At 42.5% G+C, this 19,308-nt stretch overlaps 1 protein-coding gene across 4 annotated transcripts in view; it reads right to left on the reverse strand.

Annotated features, from left to right (window-relative positions):
- Positions 1-19,308, reverse strand: part of cyth1a (cytohesin 1a) — a 50,970-nt gene that overhangs the window by 18,418 nt on the left and 13,244 nt on the right. The window contains exon 1 of one of the 4 annotated variants that reach the window (XM_078161673.1): positions 13,196-13,420. The exons of 2 other annotated variants lie outside the window; for them this stretch is intronic. In XM_078161673.1, the coding sequence (XP_078017799.1) occupies positions 13,196-13,223 (28 nt within the window). In that variant the 5' untranslated portion in view covers positions 13,224-13,420. Of the gene's footprint in view, positions 1-4,924; positions 4,977-13,195; positions 13,421-19,308 lie in introns of those variants that run through there. One more of the 4 variants, XM_033644493.2, reaches the window with a different exon arrangement.

The raw sequence follows: 19,308 nt of genomic DNA on the forward strand, positions 1-19,308 counted from the left end.
GGAACTCCAAAACAAAGCCATGTTGTCTTCCCGTCTTGTTTTCAGACAGCTGGGGGAGCAAGACAGTCCGCACGAAGTTGACCTTTCACACATCATACCTCACAGCCTACAGTATCCCTGGCAAACTGACCGAATCCATCCCAAATATTCAGGGTATCCATGGAAACCATGGTTAGCTCTTGACAACTGTTCTCACTTGCAGGGGAGGGCTGACACCAAGATAAATAGTTGCACGAGCTTTTGTTTTTGGTCGGACAGTTCCCTCGAGAGCAGCTCACATTGGGGAAGAAATGGATGTTTTGATACAGACTGAGATGCACAAACAAGCGCGCACACTCACAAAAACAAAGTGCTGACAGGTTTGAGAGTGTGATCTGCCTCACAATTAATGACCCTGTCTCCCGATCAACCGGGCAAATAATGTCACGCTGAGTAAACCCAGAGCGGGCTGTGCATGTATCAGCACAAACAAGAGCGACAGAGAGGACGAGCTAAAAGCAGGAGGTGCATTCCTCTTTCTGGAAATATGATGTCAGGTTGGGCGGCTGGCGGGTGCTGAAGGGAGCCACGCCACACAAAACGGGACAGCCGGACCCAACACGACACAACCACAGCATTCCTGTCTTAGAGGAGGACCACGAAGTGACGAGAGAGGAGCTGCAGGAAAGGACTATAATTTTAAAGAAATTTAGCAAAGGAACGTTATCATTTGAAGATGGAAATCATCTGCTCACTTGCCTCCTTCAAGAGCACAAACATGGAGAAAGAAATGAGTATTTCAGCCCATCGGCAGGGCAGATGCATGATGACTCTCTGGTCCTGGGATTAAAGGGCAGGATTTCCACCCTGCCACCCCACACGTCATCTACCATCAACCACATGATCAGGCTTAGTCGAGAAGCCAATCAGGTACACCCATCACCGCCTTCCCGACTCCACCCGAAATAATCAAGACCACATCAGGGAAGGGAAAGGCCCCACCCACACATGTGCCAGAGGTAGGCACCAAGTGGGAGTCATTTCCCAGAACACAGCAGATGAGGGGAGAACCCATCCACTTAAGTAAACGCTGAGAGCAGCGTGTTTCCCTTCAGTCTGGGAGCACTGCCTGGCTGTCATTCAGCAAACCTCTGCACTGGCACAGCCAATGAAAAGACACTGTCATCAGAAACAGACAGGAAATGACAAAGACAGAAAGGGCAAACAGGGTAAAGAAAGAGTGACGGAGAGAGTCTGTTTGTGTACAAGTGAAAGCTAATTATCTCTATAGGGCAAATTTTCTGACGCCTTTATAATATCCATCTTTTACCGATGCAGCAAGAAGGATAAACGTTTGAAGAATAAATGATGAGAGGTGTTATCTACGTCTATATCTGACTTTAGGAGCCTCTCAGAAGCAAAGGGCCCTACAGCACTCTGACTGGGGCGACCCTGTATGTAGTGATTTCCACAGGCTGAAAGAGAAACACGGGCCGCCCACATCTTCACTCCTTCAGGGACTCATGCTGCCCGGAAAGCGGGTCATTCAGGGAATCACATGCACACGGAGGCGTGCATGCTTTGAGCACAGTTGTGCACACAGTCCAGGGAGCAGCCACGTGCACATGCGTAACACCCACACACACCGAGGCCGACACAGCGCATTGTCCGCTGTGCCTGGCGCTGTGTCAGTGTTTAGCAACTTGTGTTTTAACTTTCAACAGTAACACCATCTGACTGGAACTGCCCAGACTGTGATATTCAGACTGAGTCCATGACGTTACTGCAAAAATGTCTCATATAAAGAGCTTATTAGACAGAGTCAGAATCGGAAACAAGGCAGGGCAGTTACAGTGGCGAGAAAATGATACTAAATTTATCTTGTCACATTCGCTTTTTTGAAAAAAACAGTAGTTTTTTCTGAATGCCTTCACGCTAGCAGTGTTTCCTGAAGCACTATCTCTGACACAACTAACACTTGTAGCCAATGCATTTGCCAAGTGTGCCACATAGTGAACAGTCTCTACACTTCCAGCAAAACTGTAAACACTATTTTGCCAGTTGCCTTTCCACACTGATACATGTGTACACAACATTGCATGTGATGTGCATGAAGTCTAATAGCCACAGGAGGAGAGTTTTCAGCCTAATTGTTCTCTGTACTTTCTTTTTTACAACAAATATCTTGTTTCCTTTACTCTGCTTTTGTTTGTACTAGACTGCTAACACAGGAAGTGTAAAGTAATTTGAAAACATGCAAGTAGAGAGCAGATAATGACGGTTCCCCTATGTTAAAGTACAGACATGTCCCAAATGTGGGACAGTATAATCTGAGCTTCAGCTTGTGGTGCGCTAGCCCTCATTACTACTGAGTGCCGTTTAGCCTAATTTTATGACTCAAAACACTCAATACGTTCCCTTTGAGTATAATCATGGTGCCCACTCCTGAACTGGTGCATCCATAACCCCTTGCAAAACTTTTGTCCCTTTAACATTTTAACTCACAAAATGAGCTAAATTTGAACCGTAAACCCAATCAAACAGTTTGACAGTGTATGTCCTTATCTTTGGCGACTAAGTGAGTCTTGTAGAGTTCCTAGATGGGCAAAGTAGTTTATAGTAAGGGCTGGGTCAGTGGAGAGTGCTGGGGAGGAGACATCAAGGGAGACACCAATTATAGCTCCCTCTCCCACAGCGGCAGAGCCCACTAATACACATCCTGATTGCCATCCTGGCAGAAGAGACAGACGTCTCATTTCCACCCAGATCACTGAAGAACTCTCCTTGGAAAATAAGGAAATTAAAATTCTTGAGTGCTTGTAGGGTATCTCAGCCCCCCTCCCCTCCCTGCAGATGTGACCCAATTTAGGGAGCTCCTCTCAGAGCACAAGGACCGAAAAAAGTTATTAACTAAATACGCTCCTCACCTAGGCCGCCCGCAGTGACACGGCTACTGGACAGGGTCGCAAGATACACACTGAGGTGAACTTAAATAGTCTTATCATTGCTCCACACAGATCTGAATGGTAAAGTGACACCGTTTAATGTGACACCGGATCTTTTCTCGCTGCATCTTCTGGACCAGATGGAGACATCAATGAATATATTTACGCTACAACGCTGCCTGTGATCTGCTGACTGAGGCAATATGCAAAGAGATACACATTCGTTTCTGCAGCCACGTGTCTGTGTGCCTGTACATAATTACATTTTGATGAAGTGCACGCACAGATCGAGGCAGATGAATGACACTGATAGCAGAAATTGCTCTCTGCACAAGGTCCTTCATCTGTGTCTACAGCTTTTTTCCTCCATATCTTGGCAAAAGAATAGCCATGTCTTTGGTCCTTACACACTTTGTATTAGCCTCGATTACCATTCTCTTCTACCACTTTCACCTCTTCTCTCATTTGCTCCTTTGAACCTTTCTCTCTTTGTTTGCAGCCATCCTTTCTCCAAAACGCAACCAAGATCATCAATTTTCTCCAGCCCTCCTCCACCTTCTCCCCGTCCTCTGTTCCTTAAGGCTGTTGTTACTGCACAGCCTTTGTCCCTACAGTTACGAGGACAGTTCTCTTCAAACTGCAAAATGCACCCTCCACCCCCAAGGTCCCTGTAGGCCTCAATCAATCGACCCCTAGCCTGTACCAACAGGAGTGCTGGCTGTAACAAGAAGCAGTCCACTTCATGATGAGGTTTAATGCATTCGTAACAAAACACATGCACACAAACAATCGATAACGTGTGCTGCGATGGGCAGAAACACACACAGAAGAACACCAGAGTCTATCAAAATGGCCTTAAGCTTTCTGGCCGTTCCTGCTGTTTGCTGCTTGAGCAACAAAGGGTGATTTAAAACGTGGATGTCTCATCCGCTCATCTCTGATCTGAGACTGAATCTCATTACGCCGGTAAACCCCAAGGGGACTCTCCCTCATATATATTTGATACCACACACACATGCACATACACCTACACACACATATACCCCTTCATCTTCTGGACCAGACAGCTTGTAACAAAGCGGAGCAGGGGCTGTGAGGGAATGCCAGTCCTAAATATGGGAACCGGACTGAAAGAACTTCTTTGACCTGGCAAACACAAAAACAGAACCCAAAACAGGCCGACGTGGACCACCAGTTTTGGATCAAAAAGCCTCAGAGCAGAGGAGAGAGGACAGGAGAAGGAGCCCTGTGTTTGGCCGGGGAGGCGTGGGATGGTGAATGGCAGGAGAACACAGAGACAGTGGGACGAGCAGTGGGACGATCACAGCTTTCCCTTTGTGTCTGCAAGTGGCCTCTCTGAACATTCCTCAACAAGGCCCAGGCTGGGGGACTGATGGCCAAAGCATCCTTGGCTTTACTTGCGTGTCCAGGCTCTACGTTTATTTCTTGGTCATTCAAGCTTCCTTTGAGATTCATAACAAAGTGAAGTCGCAGTCGGACTTCAACAGCCTCTGGTTGCACTTAAATTGCTCAGCTATATGATCCTAGAGTGTCAAACAAAGATACGCCTTTATACCAACCCCGCCAAATCATACAGACACACCTCACCCCCACTGACAGCAACAGACTGCCCAGTCATTGGCCTGCTGCACCAGTACTCAATCATTTAAAGTGTCAGTCAGTGGCGCTCTATTCACTGGCCTTAACCACAACACAACAAACCAAGCTGGAGAATGACAGGACAGCCCATCGGGCGAAAAGTCAAACTAGCACTTAAAATGATTTGCGTCCTCGCTGTTTTTGATCTAAATAGCGTGCATTATGCCCAGCTTCACTCATTTAATCTCCAGTACTGTCAAAATGTGACTAGAGGTGGACACACTGACAACTGACCAAAGTCCCACATGATGGCAAAGTACCAGAGCCACAGATAAAGACTTGCTGAAAACAACACAAGATCAATACAACGCATAAACACTAAGATAAATTTAAGTGCTAACCTGTGAGAGAAATCCTCCAAAGTATCAATTTCTGTCCAGAGAACTCCTCTTCTGTCTCTTCTCCACCTTATCTCTCTTCCTTGATATTAAAAAAACACCCAGCAGGCTCTTTTTCTGTCAGCTCCTGGGGCTCAACACAGGCGAGCCGGACGTCCACATGACAAGTGGCGGAGAGAAGGAGCCTGCTCCTCCAGTCACGGAGAGAGATAGTGCCGGGTTTCCTCAACTGTACAGCACAGCTATCAGCTCCCAGCATGCTCAGACAGCACACTGACACAGTCCATTTGTGGAAGGAGCCTTACTCACCACCTCATTCCCTCCTCTCCCTCCCTTTCTCTCTCTACACTCTCTCTCTGTTTTGCTGTCACTACCATTAACGTGGAGGCTCCACCCAGTGGTCATTGCTTTCTCTGCCTCCTACACACACACACACACACACACACACACACACACACACAATATATGAAGGTCTATAACCACATGACTTTCTGTCAATACCTGTATGTTTGATTAAAAGTGATAAAGTTGTGGTGACAGGAATTTATATTTTGTTTTCAGTTTTTGAATTCTCAAATTACAACTAATACAGACACAACTCACTTGGACTATAGTGATTAGCAACATGTACTTACACAGACAGTGTTTTAAGGGTAGGCTGGTTTATCATACGACCCAGAGCCAGCAGCCCAAAACAGAAAACAGAAAGTCTGCTTTATGTCAAAAATGGGTCAGATTTTCAAGAAAGGATTCATTAAAAGTCACGTCACGTGAAGCTCATATTATAAAATATTCAGTAGCACAGGACGAAACATAAGCTTTCCACATTTGATTAGCCGGTATGGAAGCACTGCCTTTGCCGAAGCGCAACCTCCAGGGCTGAAAAATGAAGCCAACACTAAGCGACAAAATCTGCAGTTCTTTGAATGGCCACTTGAGGCTGGCTCCAGAAGCCGGTCAATCCTCAAAGACCCCCATTTTAAAAAGCCAAACTTTACAGCAGAAATAAACATGTTTACAGCCTGGTACAAACATGGGTTTGGGCTGTAAAGCTTATTTCAACTTTCAATACAACTGTACAGGGGTGATTTTTTTACATAAACATTATTTTAGGGCTTTAAGTTACGCATAATTAAGGTAGGGCCACTTTGAGTGTCCTCCCTACTCTGCTCGCCAGCCTCTCACCCAAATATGGTCACTTGTGGCTCCACAAAACAAGATGGCAACAGGTGAAATAACAAACTTGAGGCTTCAAAATGGAAGTCCACAAACCAATGGGTGCAGTCATAGTAGCTGCGTCCATCATTTTTACAGTCTATGCCCTTGCTGCAGTGCCCTCCTCAAAACTGCCACTGAGCACTGCCCTCATAGTTCAAATAACTTCAACTCTGACCTTGGTTGCCTCTGACCTTTTAAGGCACAACTAATGAGATAACAACTGTATGTGACTAAGCAAATAGTGACACATGCCAGCAGGGGTAGGTAGAGAGTGATGAAGGAAAACTCATCTTCTGTGTTTCAGAGTTCAATGAACTCTATAAGACAACATCAAAAACATAACACAATCTCACCAGCAAAAGTAATAAATGATGAAATGTCAGCAGTTAGATGGGGCTCCAGGTTTGTTGATAGGCGTATAGTTTACAATCTTCGCTAAATCCAGTGCTAAAGTTAGCTTTTTGATGACGTAAACTTTGGACACATCCGGTCACCTCCCAAAGAGACAGACAGGAAGTCATGAGCTGTTGTTATGAGTCAGCAATTCGAGCCAGGTCCTCTCTGTCCTGATCAGTCATGGGACCAGTCATGTCATCATTATCACCTCCAAACTCCAGTTTAACAATGGAGTCTTTCCTGAGGACAATCGTGTATTTTTTTTCTTCAGACTGCTGCGTGACCATAATCCTAATGCTAATGATACATGCCAGAAAGATTGCGCAAGATTTCCAGCATTCCTCCTCGTTGTGTCCCGAGCAGCGTGTTTTAACAGCGTGAGTGTTTATTTGCCTCGGGTGCATCTGCATCACAGAGCAGATGTGAGTGCTTGCCTCATGTCTGCTTGTCTTCATGAGTCAACCTGGAGCCCTCTGCTGTGCCGGCTGCACTCTGCAGTCCCACAGTGACAGAGCTTCCTCTGACTAGTGTCAGTATGGGATCCATGTGTTGGTAGAGTCGAAGCCAGCTGTGACGTGGAGCTGACAAGTGATGATTTATATCCTGCATGAAGGTCATAATGCAATGTATGTAACCTTTATTTAAACTTGTGAGTACACTGAGGCAAGCCTCATTTATAGTGTCGACAAGCAACGCGATAGGAAAAACTTGTTAGATCAGTCATGTTTTCACTATCAGTATCATTATTACTCTAAACTGTATGAAAACCCCTGCAGATCAAGATCAGGTACTTTGTCTCTGTGTTGCGTCAAGCTTTTCTGTGAAATGTCGGACATAACAGAAAGAGATGATGTCAGAAAGAAAATGTAAATAAGCATGTAAGGAGCCCATATTTACTACACTGGTGGCTCCCTTTTTTCGGCATGTGACCCTTTTAAAAATGAAGTAGCATGTGCTTATTACAGGTCAAAGCCTCAGTATGACCATGAGTTGTGGGCAACACAACTAAAGAGCAGGTTATTTGCTTTGAAGAGTTTTCAGAGGCCTTAAAGGAGATGTAACGTTCAGAGCATTATTATAGCAGCAAACAACTATTTGCTATGTAAGATATAGTAAAGTAATGGCATCCCTAGCAGAGAATAAGGTCACACAGCCTCTGTGCATGTTGTAATCAGAGCTTCTCTAGTCGCTGTTTTCATGGATGGTCTGGCGGCTAGTGCGTGTTGATGCACATGATTCCTAGGGGTGGGAATCACCAGAGGCCACAAGATATAATATTATCACGATACTCTTCTAAGAGTTAAAAGTTGTAAGTATTTCAGATAGGCTTTATCGTTCTTTTGGATCCCTTAAATCAGTGGTTCCAAACTGGTCCAGCCATGGTGTCCAGATTTCTCCTTAGTCATTTAGTTCAAGATCCCCTAGTTTGATACATTCAGCGTCATACTTGCGTTTGGCCATGTCGTAGAGCTAGTTTGCTGTCTCTGTCAAGTAGCTGTCGGTTAGTCACTCCCTCTACCGCAGAAAACGACACTTCATGATAAAAGCTCTGTGCTGGAAATTGAATGTACTTAAAAATAAAGTCTGTTTTTTACAAATCTGACATGTTTGTGAGTCGCCTGCAGTCCATTCAGGATGGGCCTGCGATCCACCAGTTGGGAACCACTGCTTTAAATCATCATGTGACCCTGCAGGTTCTTCTTGGTTCCCCTTGTTGCACGTATACAAGTCGGCCTGGATGTATGCCACACTTTCAAGTCACAGGATCCAAATGACTGTTGGTCCCCTGAGAGGACATTACCATCCCACACACAGCTCACCATCAGTCTGCTCGCCGTGCTGAGGTGGCTGTGAAGGAATGCTGGGACCAGAGGATGTGACTGGGTGGAAGCTGGGGCTGAAGAATGTATAGCGACGAGGCCACGGCACACACAGCTTCGGTGTAAAGCAAACATACAGACAACTGCACAGCATAAACATCCTGCAGCAGCACACAGACACACACATACAATCCATCACTGTGAACACAAAGGATTAGCTTTCTTAAATAATCCAATCTGTTTTATTGGCATTTATCAAACTTGATTGTTTATATAGGCCAATGTGGAGGATTTTCAATGTTTTCCCTCAAAAGCGGAAGTGCTATTTCTACCCACAATGTGTGCCTTTGTCCTCCGATGCTGCTGGCCTTGATTCTTATCGGGGCTGTCCTACTATCAACATCCTTTCTCACTCGCCAGTAAAACACACATGCATGCACACACATCCAGAAAACACATGATGGAAAAGCTGGAAGAGCCACTGATCTTTTTTCTTCTCTCTTAGTGTCTACATTTATGTCTCTGTGTTGCTTTTTCTGTAACACAACAGTGTAGACGTTTTAGCCCACACACCAACCGTGGGATGTCACTTCCTGTCAAGCATATTGTCAAATTCTTGGCTTCCTGTTTGTGAACCATTCTCATAGTTCAGAGGAAGAGTGAAAGCTGTGGCTTAACCCACCCATCCTGTAGGGAAAGGCAATAAAATAGCCATTCTTTCTTCTCTATAATCTTAATCTTTCAACTCTGTCACAACATGTTGGCATGCACATTCATCAGGGCACTGTCTACCTCTTTGACAATGTTTCTATGGTGCCAGATCTTTTCTTATGCATTCTTTGTGATTTCAAAGAGACAACACACACTGTACAAACATTAACTATCCCAAATCATTTGTAAAATCAACAAGAGATCCGATAAGCAACACAAAAAACTTGCCTTTCCACACCAGGGGCAAAACGTGCAATATAATGGGCTGATGTCTTCAGTTTTGCATCACATACCTGCAGCCCAAACAAATCATACACAAATAATGCTGAGCCGACTATGCAAGCACAACCAAACTCTTGGCAGGCAAATCAGCCCACTCTCTATGGAGCTCCTGCCAGGCGCCATTTTGAATTTTCCTGCCCCTATCAGCAAGACCGATCAGAGTTTTGTCCCGCATGAAGAAAATGACTCCAGGCGTGTCTATACCTGCTGCAAACAAACCTGCAAGTTAGGGCTGTACTGAGCATCGTTGTTTTACATTCAAAGCTTCTATTGAGATTTTTGAATGATGCATTCGATATTTGTCTGCATATTTTATCACATCATCACTCTAAAAGATAAATTTTTCAAGCAAAATCCTCAGTTTGAATGAAGTGATTAATGAGATTAAATGAGTTTGACTGCAGGGAAATGTTTCTGAAAGGCTAAACACCAACAAATATGGATTGGAGCAGGATATTTCATGGAAATGATTCCATTTATCTAGTTTACATCAAGTTTGACTTCTGGTATTTACAAGGCTGGAGTTACTGGGAAAAATAGCTGATGCATGAAGCTGTGAACTATTCCCTACAACTCCTCTGCAGCTCATTCAGTGCTGGGAGATACAAGAAAAAATTAACTCCAGGCTAAACTGCAAGTGAGAACGAGAAAAGTACAGATTAAACATGCTGGTGTAATTTTGATTCCTGGAGAGAGAAAAGCCGTGTGTGACATGTTTCTGACTGAGAGACAGAGAAGCAAATAATTACCAAAATGAAGCCTAGACTCTCAGTGGCCAAGTTTAGGACTGGTGAATCTATTTGTGGAACACAGAGGATACGGCTCCTCACAGGCCTGCATGATGACAAGCTTGCGAGAGCAAACACAGCACCCCATGTAAATCAGCCATTAACTGTCAACTGTGTTAACAGCGAAATGTAATGATATGAGCTCATCAGAGAAATCGCCCTGTGATCCTGACAGGCAGCACCGCAAGAGAAAGCAGTTAGATTAAATTCAATGAATGTTAAGTCTATAAAATGTGAGGAAACAGTGAAGCACACACAAGCTCCCACAGTTCAAGGTGACGTAGTTACACCGATTGTTTTGTCCAACGTACAGACACGAATTCAAAGATTTCAAACTCACACTCATGTAATAGAGAGAAGAACAGCAAATTCTCATATTTTAGAGGCTTGAAACAGCAAATATTTGTTGAGTAATGCCTTAAAGTTACTCCATAATCAAAACTGTTGACAATTTTCTGTCAATCGACTGATTAATTCATTCTTTCGGCTAAAGTTGAGACTTGGATAGAGCTGCATGATTGTGGCCTAGTAATCTTATTTTGTTTTGTGGCTCCAGGAGCTATTTATACATAGGACATATTTATACATCTTTGTGGCTTATATCTTGACCAGGGTTGGGCCGAACTCAAGTTAGAGGGCATGCTTTATTGCGCTTGCGACATATGATGGAAATTTGATGCCGTAATTGCCATTAGTTGGTCTTTAAGCAAACATAATTTCAAATTAATCACGTTGTTATATTGCCATTCTCTGAACCTATCGGCTATCAGTCTGATGATGGCCCACATTTTGGGAGATCCAATGTGGCAAATGGATATTGGGGCCAAGAGTTCCTCTTCCGTGTGCTGCTCATTTCGGCTAATTTCTGAAATCAGATATTTGCATATGGATGTAGATAAGTAAAAAGCAGCCGTTATAAAGCTTAACTGTCGTCAGACAATTGTTGATGTGTTCCTCCTCTCCACACCGACTGTTTACCTGCTGCTCAAACGTGGTTGGTCAATACTACTCGGACTACAAAAGGAAACCAGAACGCTTCTGATGCCAAAATCCTGCCCCATTGCTTATATTCTTCATATATATGCAAATATTGGCTTATAGAGATTATCATGTTGCTTATTACGAATGTGATAAAAGTTGGATTTAGCCCCATGACGTTGTCCACACAGGTTGCTGATGGCTACTTTTTAATTTGCCAGTCATAATTAATATGTCCTTTCAGCCAGTTTGCATACAATCAAACCAGTTTAACCTTGTACACCTGACCGGACCTGCAAAATCAGAACCAACCCAACTCCGATCTTGACAAATTGAGTTTGATGATAGCAATCAACTAACTTTTAAGATGTTTTTCAATTCAATTTAACAACTTTATTCTGTTTACACTTTGACAAATGTCCCAGCGACAGGTTACAGTGGATAAATTACTGTACACCTTCATTGTTCTGCCTCTTCCACTGACCAATGATACTGCCCTGAAGAATGTCAGCAATGCAGCTTACCGAGTGCTGCTGAGCGACCAAACATCAGCCTCACAGCAACACCTCCCATCACTGTATATACACATTTGCCCACTTGCATTATGGCATTAACAGAGCAGAACAATGTAGAACGGACACCGGCCTGAGTGGAGAAGGGGGCTGCAACTGATGCAGAAAGAAGACTCCAATATGATTATGGGGAGAGGATGACGATTATCAAACCACCGGGGCATTAGTGCCAGGCAGGGCACATTGTTCTGGAGGGCCCATTAGAGCTCTAAGCACCACTCATTAGGGAACCATTAGTGACAACTACTTTAACTTCCCAGACCACCCACTTCTAAGTGGCAGAGACAAATGGACTCGGAAGAGAATCGACTGTTCCCCTCTCTCATCCCTGTAAACACAATGCAGCTGTGTGCCAGCCCCGGCTCGGCCGGCGGGGCCACTGAGTGTGCAAAGAGTGTGTAAGTTCTCCCACTCCATCGGCAGGACAAAAGAGCAGCAGCATATAACAGGATCAGTCAGTCAGACGTTCACTGTTCTCTAACACGATTAATAGTGACGCAAGTTGAGGGTGCTAATTAATGCTGCCAAGCTAACCGAGCCAAGAAGATGAAAGCGTCATGCTGAGCGACAAAAAGCTTTCTGTCTGACTTCAAAGGCTGCTGCTCTTATTTTTTCTATATAGTAATACTCTGTGGTAATAATAAAATTTAACTGTGGTTTAAAACAATATTACTGCTGCTGGAATGAGCTTCTGTGAAGGTTTTACTTTAATTACGATAACCAACTCAGAGGCAGGAATGATTAAGAAAACTCAAAATGTAAATATGAATTAAACAGTATTTTGCTGCCATGCGTGCAGACATTGGAGGATTAACTGCTCTCACACCTGTTGCTGCTGATAATAGTAAATGAAAGATGACACTGAGGATCTTCTCTCTCATGCAGGAACTGGGAAGCTGTTGTGCATCAAGTTTGCAAGCAATAAATGTGTTACTAAAGGGTGTGTTACTAAAGTGTGTATAAATGTGGTTCAGATAAACACCCACAGTGCTACGGCTACTATCTGCAAAGAAAGCAGACTGACAAATGATTTCTTAAAACTTGAAATTGTTAAGTGAAGCTAAAGGCTCCTTTTACAATGCATTTTATTCAGATTGTTAGTTTATTGTGGCTACATTTATATTTTTAGAGTCTTCTACTGCAGACTGACACTATAAATGACAATATTACCTATTTTTAAGTTGTATTTAATTAGTGTTTTATAGTAAAGGCAAAGTAAAGTTTAGTCTTTTTAGAAAACCACTGGGTTTGATAACACAAGCACTAAGCTGACTCGAAGTAGTGTTGGTACAAACGGCAGAGTAAACACTGTAAACAAGGCCAGGCGGTACCGCACTCATTACACACATTTGCTTCCTGAGATTTACCGTCACACACTCAGCCTTTTACATACTTTAAACTTCTCTTAAACATGTTTCCTACTACACACACACTCCAGTAAAGACATTTAAAGACATCTAAACGACATTTAGTCGAAGAAAACTTGACTTCCTTGACTGTTTCACTCACCTACGCCGTCTTCTGATTTCAGCACCATGCTGTCTCCTTCCGGCAGGTCCGACTGTAAAAAGTTTTAAGTAGTTTCCGAGCGTCAAAACTTTGACCAGATATCAGTATCGATAAATGTATTGACTGTTTTTATTAGTTTTACCGCCGAGTTAACAAATACACTTGGGTACGGTTTCGTCGGTGAGTGAAGGGTGGCTCTGTCGACAGCTCCAGGGAGTGGTTTGGACAGACGGAGGACTTTAACCAGCCAATCTTTACTGCGCGCGATCCTCTGTCAACACAAGCTGGAGGAAATGCACTAGCTTCCGGTTACGACTTTCACAATAAAAGCCTCATGAGCGAATAAGATGCAGAAAGTCTGTTGTAGCTTGTATGTTCAGTTATTGTTTTGTTTTTTTTAATCTAGCTGTTCAGCCTATTTACTGTACCTTGACTTTATTTTTACTGATTAAAATCATCATTCAGGTGCAATATCAGCAATACATTTTTTACTAATTACTTAAACTGCAATGTTTTTCTTACTGTGTACTTATTATATTGCTATATCGCTCTGTGTTTGTTTTTTATTTGACTGTTTGTTTACTTATACTGTCCTGTGTTTTTTATTATGTTGCTGATTTTCTTTTTTACTGTTTACTTATTATATTGTTCTGTGTTTTTTGTTTTACTCATTATATTGCAATATGGGTTTTTTTTTTCTGTTCACTTATTACATTGCTGTTTTCTGTTTAACTGTTTACTTATACTGTCCTGTGTTTTTTCATCATATTGCTGCATTTCTTTTTTTTACTGTTTACTTAATGTATTCTTTTTACTGTTTTTTGTTTTGTTTTGTTTTGTTTTTTAAGTTATGCTTCTTGTTTGCACTATTCCATTTGCTACTGTGATAATGTAGGCTACATTTCCCTGCTGTGGGTCTAATTATGGATTATTTTACCTTACCTTACCTTATCTATATAGTAGGCTATTTTATTTATCTATTTATTTATCTTACAATGATTAAAATAAAGAATATTCAGTTAAGAAAGCTATCGCCTTTTTGTTTGTCACTTTGACTGGGAAGTTAACTTACATCAAGACTTTTAGGAAGCCCACATACTACACACCTTTAGAAAATAGCATACATAGCATTTATTTACAGTTATGATCCTATATCTCTGAAAACAGGACATGTGGCTATATTATTAAAATAAAACCCTTGCAGATTATTAATGACAGTGTTGCATGGAATTGAAATGTTCACTTCTCCACAAGCTCAACAACTTTTCTTGGAGTGTATTTCAAATAACATCCATTGAATTGGAATTTAAATAAAATACTTAAATGGCCCTGAATTCATCTGTCATTGCATTTAAGAATATAGAAATAAAATTGCAGCATCACTGGCCTCCTCAGCAAATTAGAAATAAAACAAACATACAAACATATACAAACATATAATCAGTTATATTATAATTTAGACTCTTATTTTTAAGGAAGAGCTGCTCTATATCCGGTAAGATTCTCCTATCTCTGCCGAATTGACGTTACTCAGGCTGAAGGTGCAGCAAATGGGCCAGATGACGCGTCTGACGTTTGCGTTTCAACCCTGTTGCCTTGGACACTGCCTTCTCTCTCTCACACACTCACACACGCACGCACGCACTCAACTGTTGTTGGGACAGGGCTGAGTGGGGGCAGGGAGCGCAAAGTGATTGACACACACAGACAGCAGTTCACTGCGGCTGCTGCTGATCTTGCGCTTGTTGCTGCGTTAAATTCACCACATCCGCTGAGAGCAGACGTGTGTTTTTGAGTGTGTGTGTGTGTGTGTGTGTGTGTGTGTGTGTGTGTTTACAGTCAGACTTTTACCTCGGAAAACCACTCTTTAGAAAATAGCAACAACACCTGTGTGTGGCGAAGACATAACACTTAAGCAGAACACTGACAAACACCTGTTGAATACTGAAATCACAGTTTATTCCCATAAGTCTAACATCACTACAGAAACTCATTACTTCTACTGGCCTTACTACATTTTATATTTTGCACTGTTCTCTATTTATTAGGCGACACTAAGCTTTACAAGAGTTATCATAAGGAACATTTCAGTGGTTAGCTGCATGTCATCATTTTTACACAACTCAGAGTGTTGGCTCACTCCAACAAGAGTTCAGCCACTTACATGCGGATGTGTCATTAATGCAGAAACTGGTTCTACCAAATCCCAGTGAGACTGAACACATATTTTATGCCTGATTCAGTGTGCCAGATACCAGCACCTGCCCAGCAATGAAAGTCTCACCTTTTTTTTCCTAATTCAGTACTTTCACGTTTCATCCCGGCCCATCACCACACATTTTATGCTGCCTGTGATCAAAGGCGCACCTGATGGTTGGCCCGCTAGGGAAACATTTCTTGGCTGCATATGTTAGAACAAACTACAAGGGCAGACAGCAGAGATACCCAGCTCTCCATCCCTGTGTTAAAAGTGAATAAATCAGCTTTCTGTTTGTTTAACACCTGCTCGACTGTCAGATAGGAAAGGGCCCGAGCCTGTGCGTGCCTGTTGATGAAGACAGGAGAGCCAGGAGGAATGCTGCGCTCACAGCCAATGAAAGAGGCCAGGGGGAAATACTTCCTCTCTTATCCTGTCTGATGCACTAGGAGAAAAACGTGCAAAAAGCTGGATGTGGTGCTGAGTGACAACAAACACAGGAATCAAGATCAAATATTGGGATTCAGCGCTTCTCTGTTCCGATCATCAAGACACCTAAAGCATAAAAGCACAAACTCACCCTGGAGAGGCTCTATAGTCTGCATGACCACTTCATTCGAGGGGCTCAGCCTCAAGCTGTGGCCCATGAATGCCTCATCTGTGCTGCCTTAACTCAACAACTGACAATGCACTCTGTGTGAAGTGAACCCTGTTCGCACAAAGTTTCAATTCATTGTCAAGAGTTCATCCATTCCCCGGAGCGCCGCTGTAAATCTGTGCTAAAGAACCCCGAACAAGTGAAACCAGAGAGCTGTTAGACCTTTAAATGAAACGATCATCGGTTGGTATCAACACATTGTTGTCTGCAACTTCCTGATCTACACAGAGACACGCAGAGCTGATCCCCGAGCGTCAAAGCAGCGTCATACAAGATTGTGTAGGGTAAAGAGGGTTTTGTTCTTGTATGTTCTTGTACGGTTCGAAATCACTTGACAGTTTGAGGTAATACAACACAACAGCACCTCAGAGGTTACAAAATCAAGACAGAGCTTCTTTTGAAAACCTTCAAACAGCTAAACTGGTATAAGCTGGAAGTAACTCACTAAGGAACATTTTAACCTCACACAGGCCTCGTTGGTCGTATTATGAAATAGCTGTTGCTCAGTCTTAGCGTAGCATGTTAAGCCCTTGGATTACAGTGTTGGTGCAAGTGACAGAGCCAATTCTCAGGAGCAATCCTGGCTCACATGTTTAAAAGGTGCTTCTCGTCTTCCTCCGTCAGCTGACTGACCCTCTGATTTGTCCCACTGACTTCAGGGTAAATCAGCAATTCAGCATGACAGAGTTTGTGCTATGTCTTTTCCACGCAGGTCAGTGATGTTTCCCTGTATTGTGTCTACAGAAATTTACTAGACTGGTGGAAAACTCTGGCTTTACATTATGAAACACAACACGTAATGGGATATTACAGCAATAAAGCTGGGGGACTTAATGGTCAAAATTTACACAGCAGACCTGACTTTTAGTCTTCGGTATGTGGGTGCCAAGCTCCAAAAAGAGGCCCTGTTTACATGTATACAAATGTTTTATAAATGGATATTTTCCTTCATGTTTTCAAACAGTGCATTTGAAAAACTATGTTAAATTCTCAATTTGCGCGTGCTTATTGTTGCTTTGAGTAATGAGCAAAACACACATTAAACACACATTAAACATGGCTTAATAGATGCAGCTTAAAACACAAGTACACAAATCAGCTTCACTAGAACTCGCAGCACTCACAGACAAAGCACTTATTTCTCATAAGCTGAGGGACTTACACAGTTGCACAGAATCCCTTAAAAGGTTTCCTTTGTTAAGGAAAAAACGTTTACCCATTTACTGCCTTGAAAGAGATTTTACAGCAGTAAAAGTTTCCTTGGAGATCGATTAATTGCTTGGACCCACTCTAGTGACGCCTATTTCTGTCTCCTAAAGTTGGCTTATAGTTAGATAGTGAAACAAATGGCAGAAAAAAAGGAGACAAGAAAACCGTAGTGGTCAGAGGAGGGAAAGATCAAACTTCTGGAGAAATACAATCATAAAAAGCACATACTATTATGTAAACTAATCCCCAAATGCCAGAAAATCGATTGTGAGAGGAAACTGCAAAGAAAATTAATTCAGTCAAATCTATAATGTAAAATCAATATGGACGCAGAACACTCTTCTCACTTCTTTTTTTTTTTTTTTTACCTTGCTTTGGTTGCTAAGGTCTTTTGTTCAACTGTCTAAATATTAAGATATTAAGTGAACATTTAACAAAACCTTAAGGAGAAGCCTTAAGGGTGTTTTGTGCAAACAATTTTATTTTGAGGAAACCTTTACCAGGACTTAAAGAAAAGTCTTAAATTAAGGTGTTCTGTGCAACCGCCCCCTGAATCCCACACTTCCCAAAATGCAATTTTTAAAGCACATTTCTTTCAAACTCCACACCCTTAGTTTATAACGCATGCTTTTTTATTAAAAATGTTTGCATCATCAGGGTTTTAAAACTTTAGAAAGCACCATCCAAAGGCAGAAAAGCCATTATGATACAAGTAACCTGATCCTAACGTGTAAAATCAGTCTAACAACCATTTAATGGGAATTTCCCCTGAGGGGGTTAGGGTCAGGATGAGTTCAAAGATGCCTGTGCTTGAGGCAATGCAGTGGTTAACTCTTCACAATCATGACTTTATCTTTAATTTACAACAGGGTTATTCCTGAAAGCACAAGGCTTTATTATTACTCACACAGCTGAAACAATGCATTGACAGCTGAAGTTACAGTATTAAATCTATGTGTTTAAATTGCTTGAATTAGATGGGGAGGAAAGTGAGAAAACAATCTTTAACCGTCCTATGGGAAGAGATGGGAAGAGTGACCCCTGCTGATCACCTGCTGTAACTACAGTTCAAGCTGCAGAAACAAGAAAGGGCTTGTCGGAAAACTTTGTACTGTAACCTGTGTCTGGACACACACATCACTAAATATGATCCTCAAGGAGCCAGACATTATCAGCCACACACTTGCATCACAGTTCTCCACATTTAGTCTTTGACGTGCAAACAAAATTAGGCGTGTTGAGAAATAGGTCCGTTTCCACACACCTGCTTGAAAGCATAAACACCAGGCTTGAAAAATAGCTCTGTTACTATTAAGATTACTGCAGACATTCTTTGGCTGGAGTTCAGTTGCTCCGCGCACCATGACTCACTGCACATGCTGATTCTGAAACCAATGCTTTCCCTTTACAGGTGCAGTCACAGGTAATGAGACCTTTGGATCCATGCATCCTATAATTTTCCGGGTGAGAGGGTGGGCCGACCTGAGTGATTAATTACTGACATGAGTCAAGCGCAAGAAAAACATCTAGCTCTTGTGTCACTTTTCGTACGTGGCCATGAGAGACAAACACTCACGTAGGCGGCCAATCACTTGGCATTTACAAACATATAGATCTATTTTTAATACACAGCATGCTCTCCGTGTATTCTCATCATCATTTTCTTTGCTTTCTAATGTTTTCCTTCGTAGCAGCATACAGCAGAAGTCACCTGCACGTATACATGCAGACATACTGCTGTCAGAAGTTGTGACATTTCAAATCAGTTTTGGGAAGAGGGTGTGAAATGCAGAGAGCTGCTGAAGTAGGACAGCCTGTCTAGGAGTCACTCTTCCTCAGGCTAGACTCGCAGCATTCTGCACTGCATACATTTCTGCAACTGACATCACCCCCAACAAGCCTTGGTAGACTACAGACTGACAAAGCATTTGTTCATCTATAATTTATTATGCATAAGTTAGACTAACAAGTGGTCTTATGCATGACGAATGAAACCCCTTCTGTTCATAGATGGCCTGCATGTCCACACATTTACAGCACAACAACAGG

This window comes from Epinephelus lanceolatus, chromosome 18, assembly GCF_041903045.1.
Source record: "Epinephelus lanceolatus isolate andai-2023 chromosome 18, ASM4190304v1, whole genome shotgun sequence".
In the NCBI taxonomy this organism is placed as follows: domain Eukaryota; kingdom Metazoa; phylum Chordata; class Actinopteri; order Perciformes; family Serranidae; genus Epinephelus; species Epinephelus lanceolatus.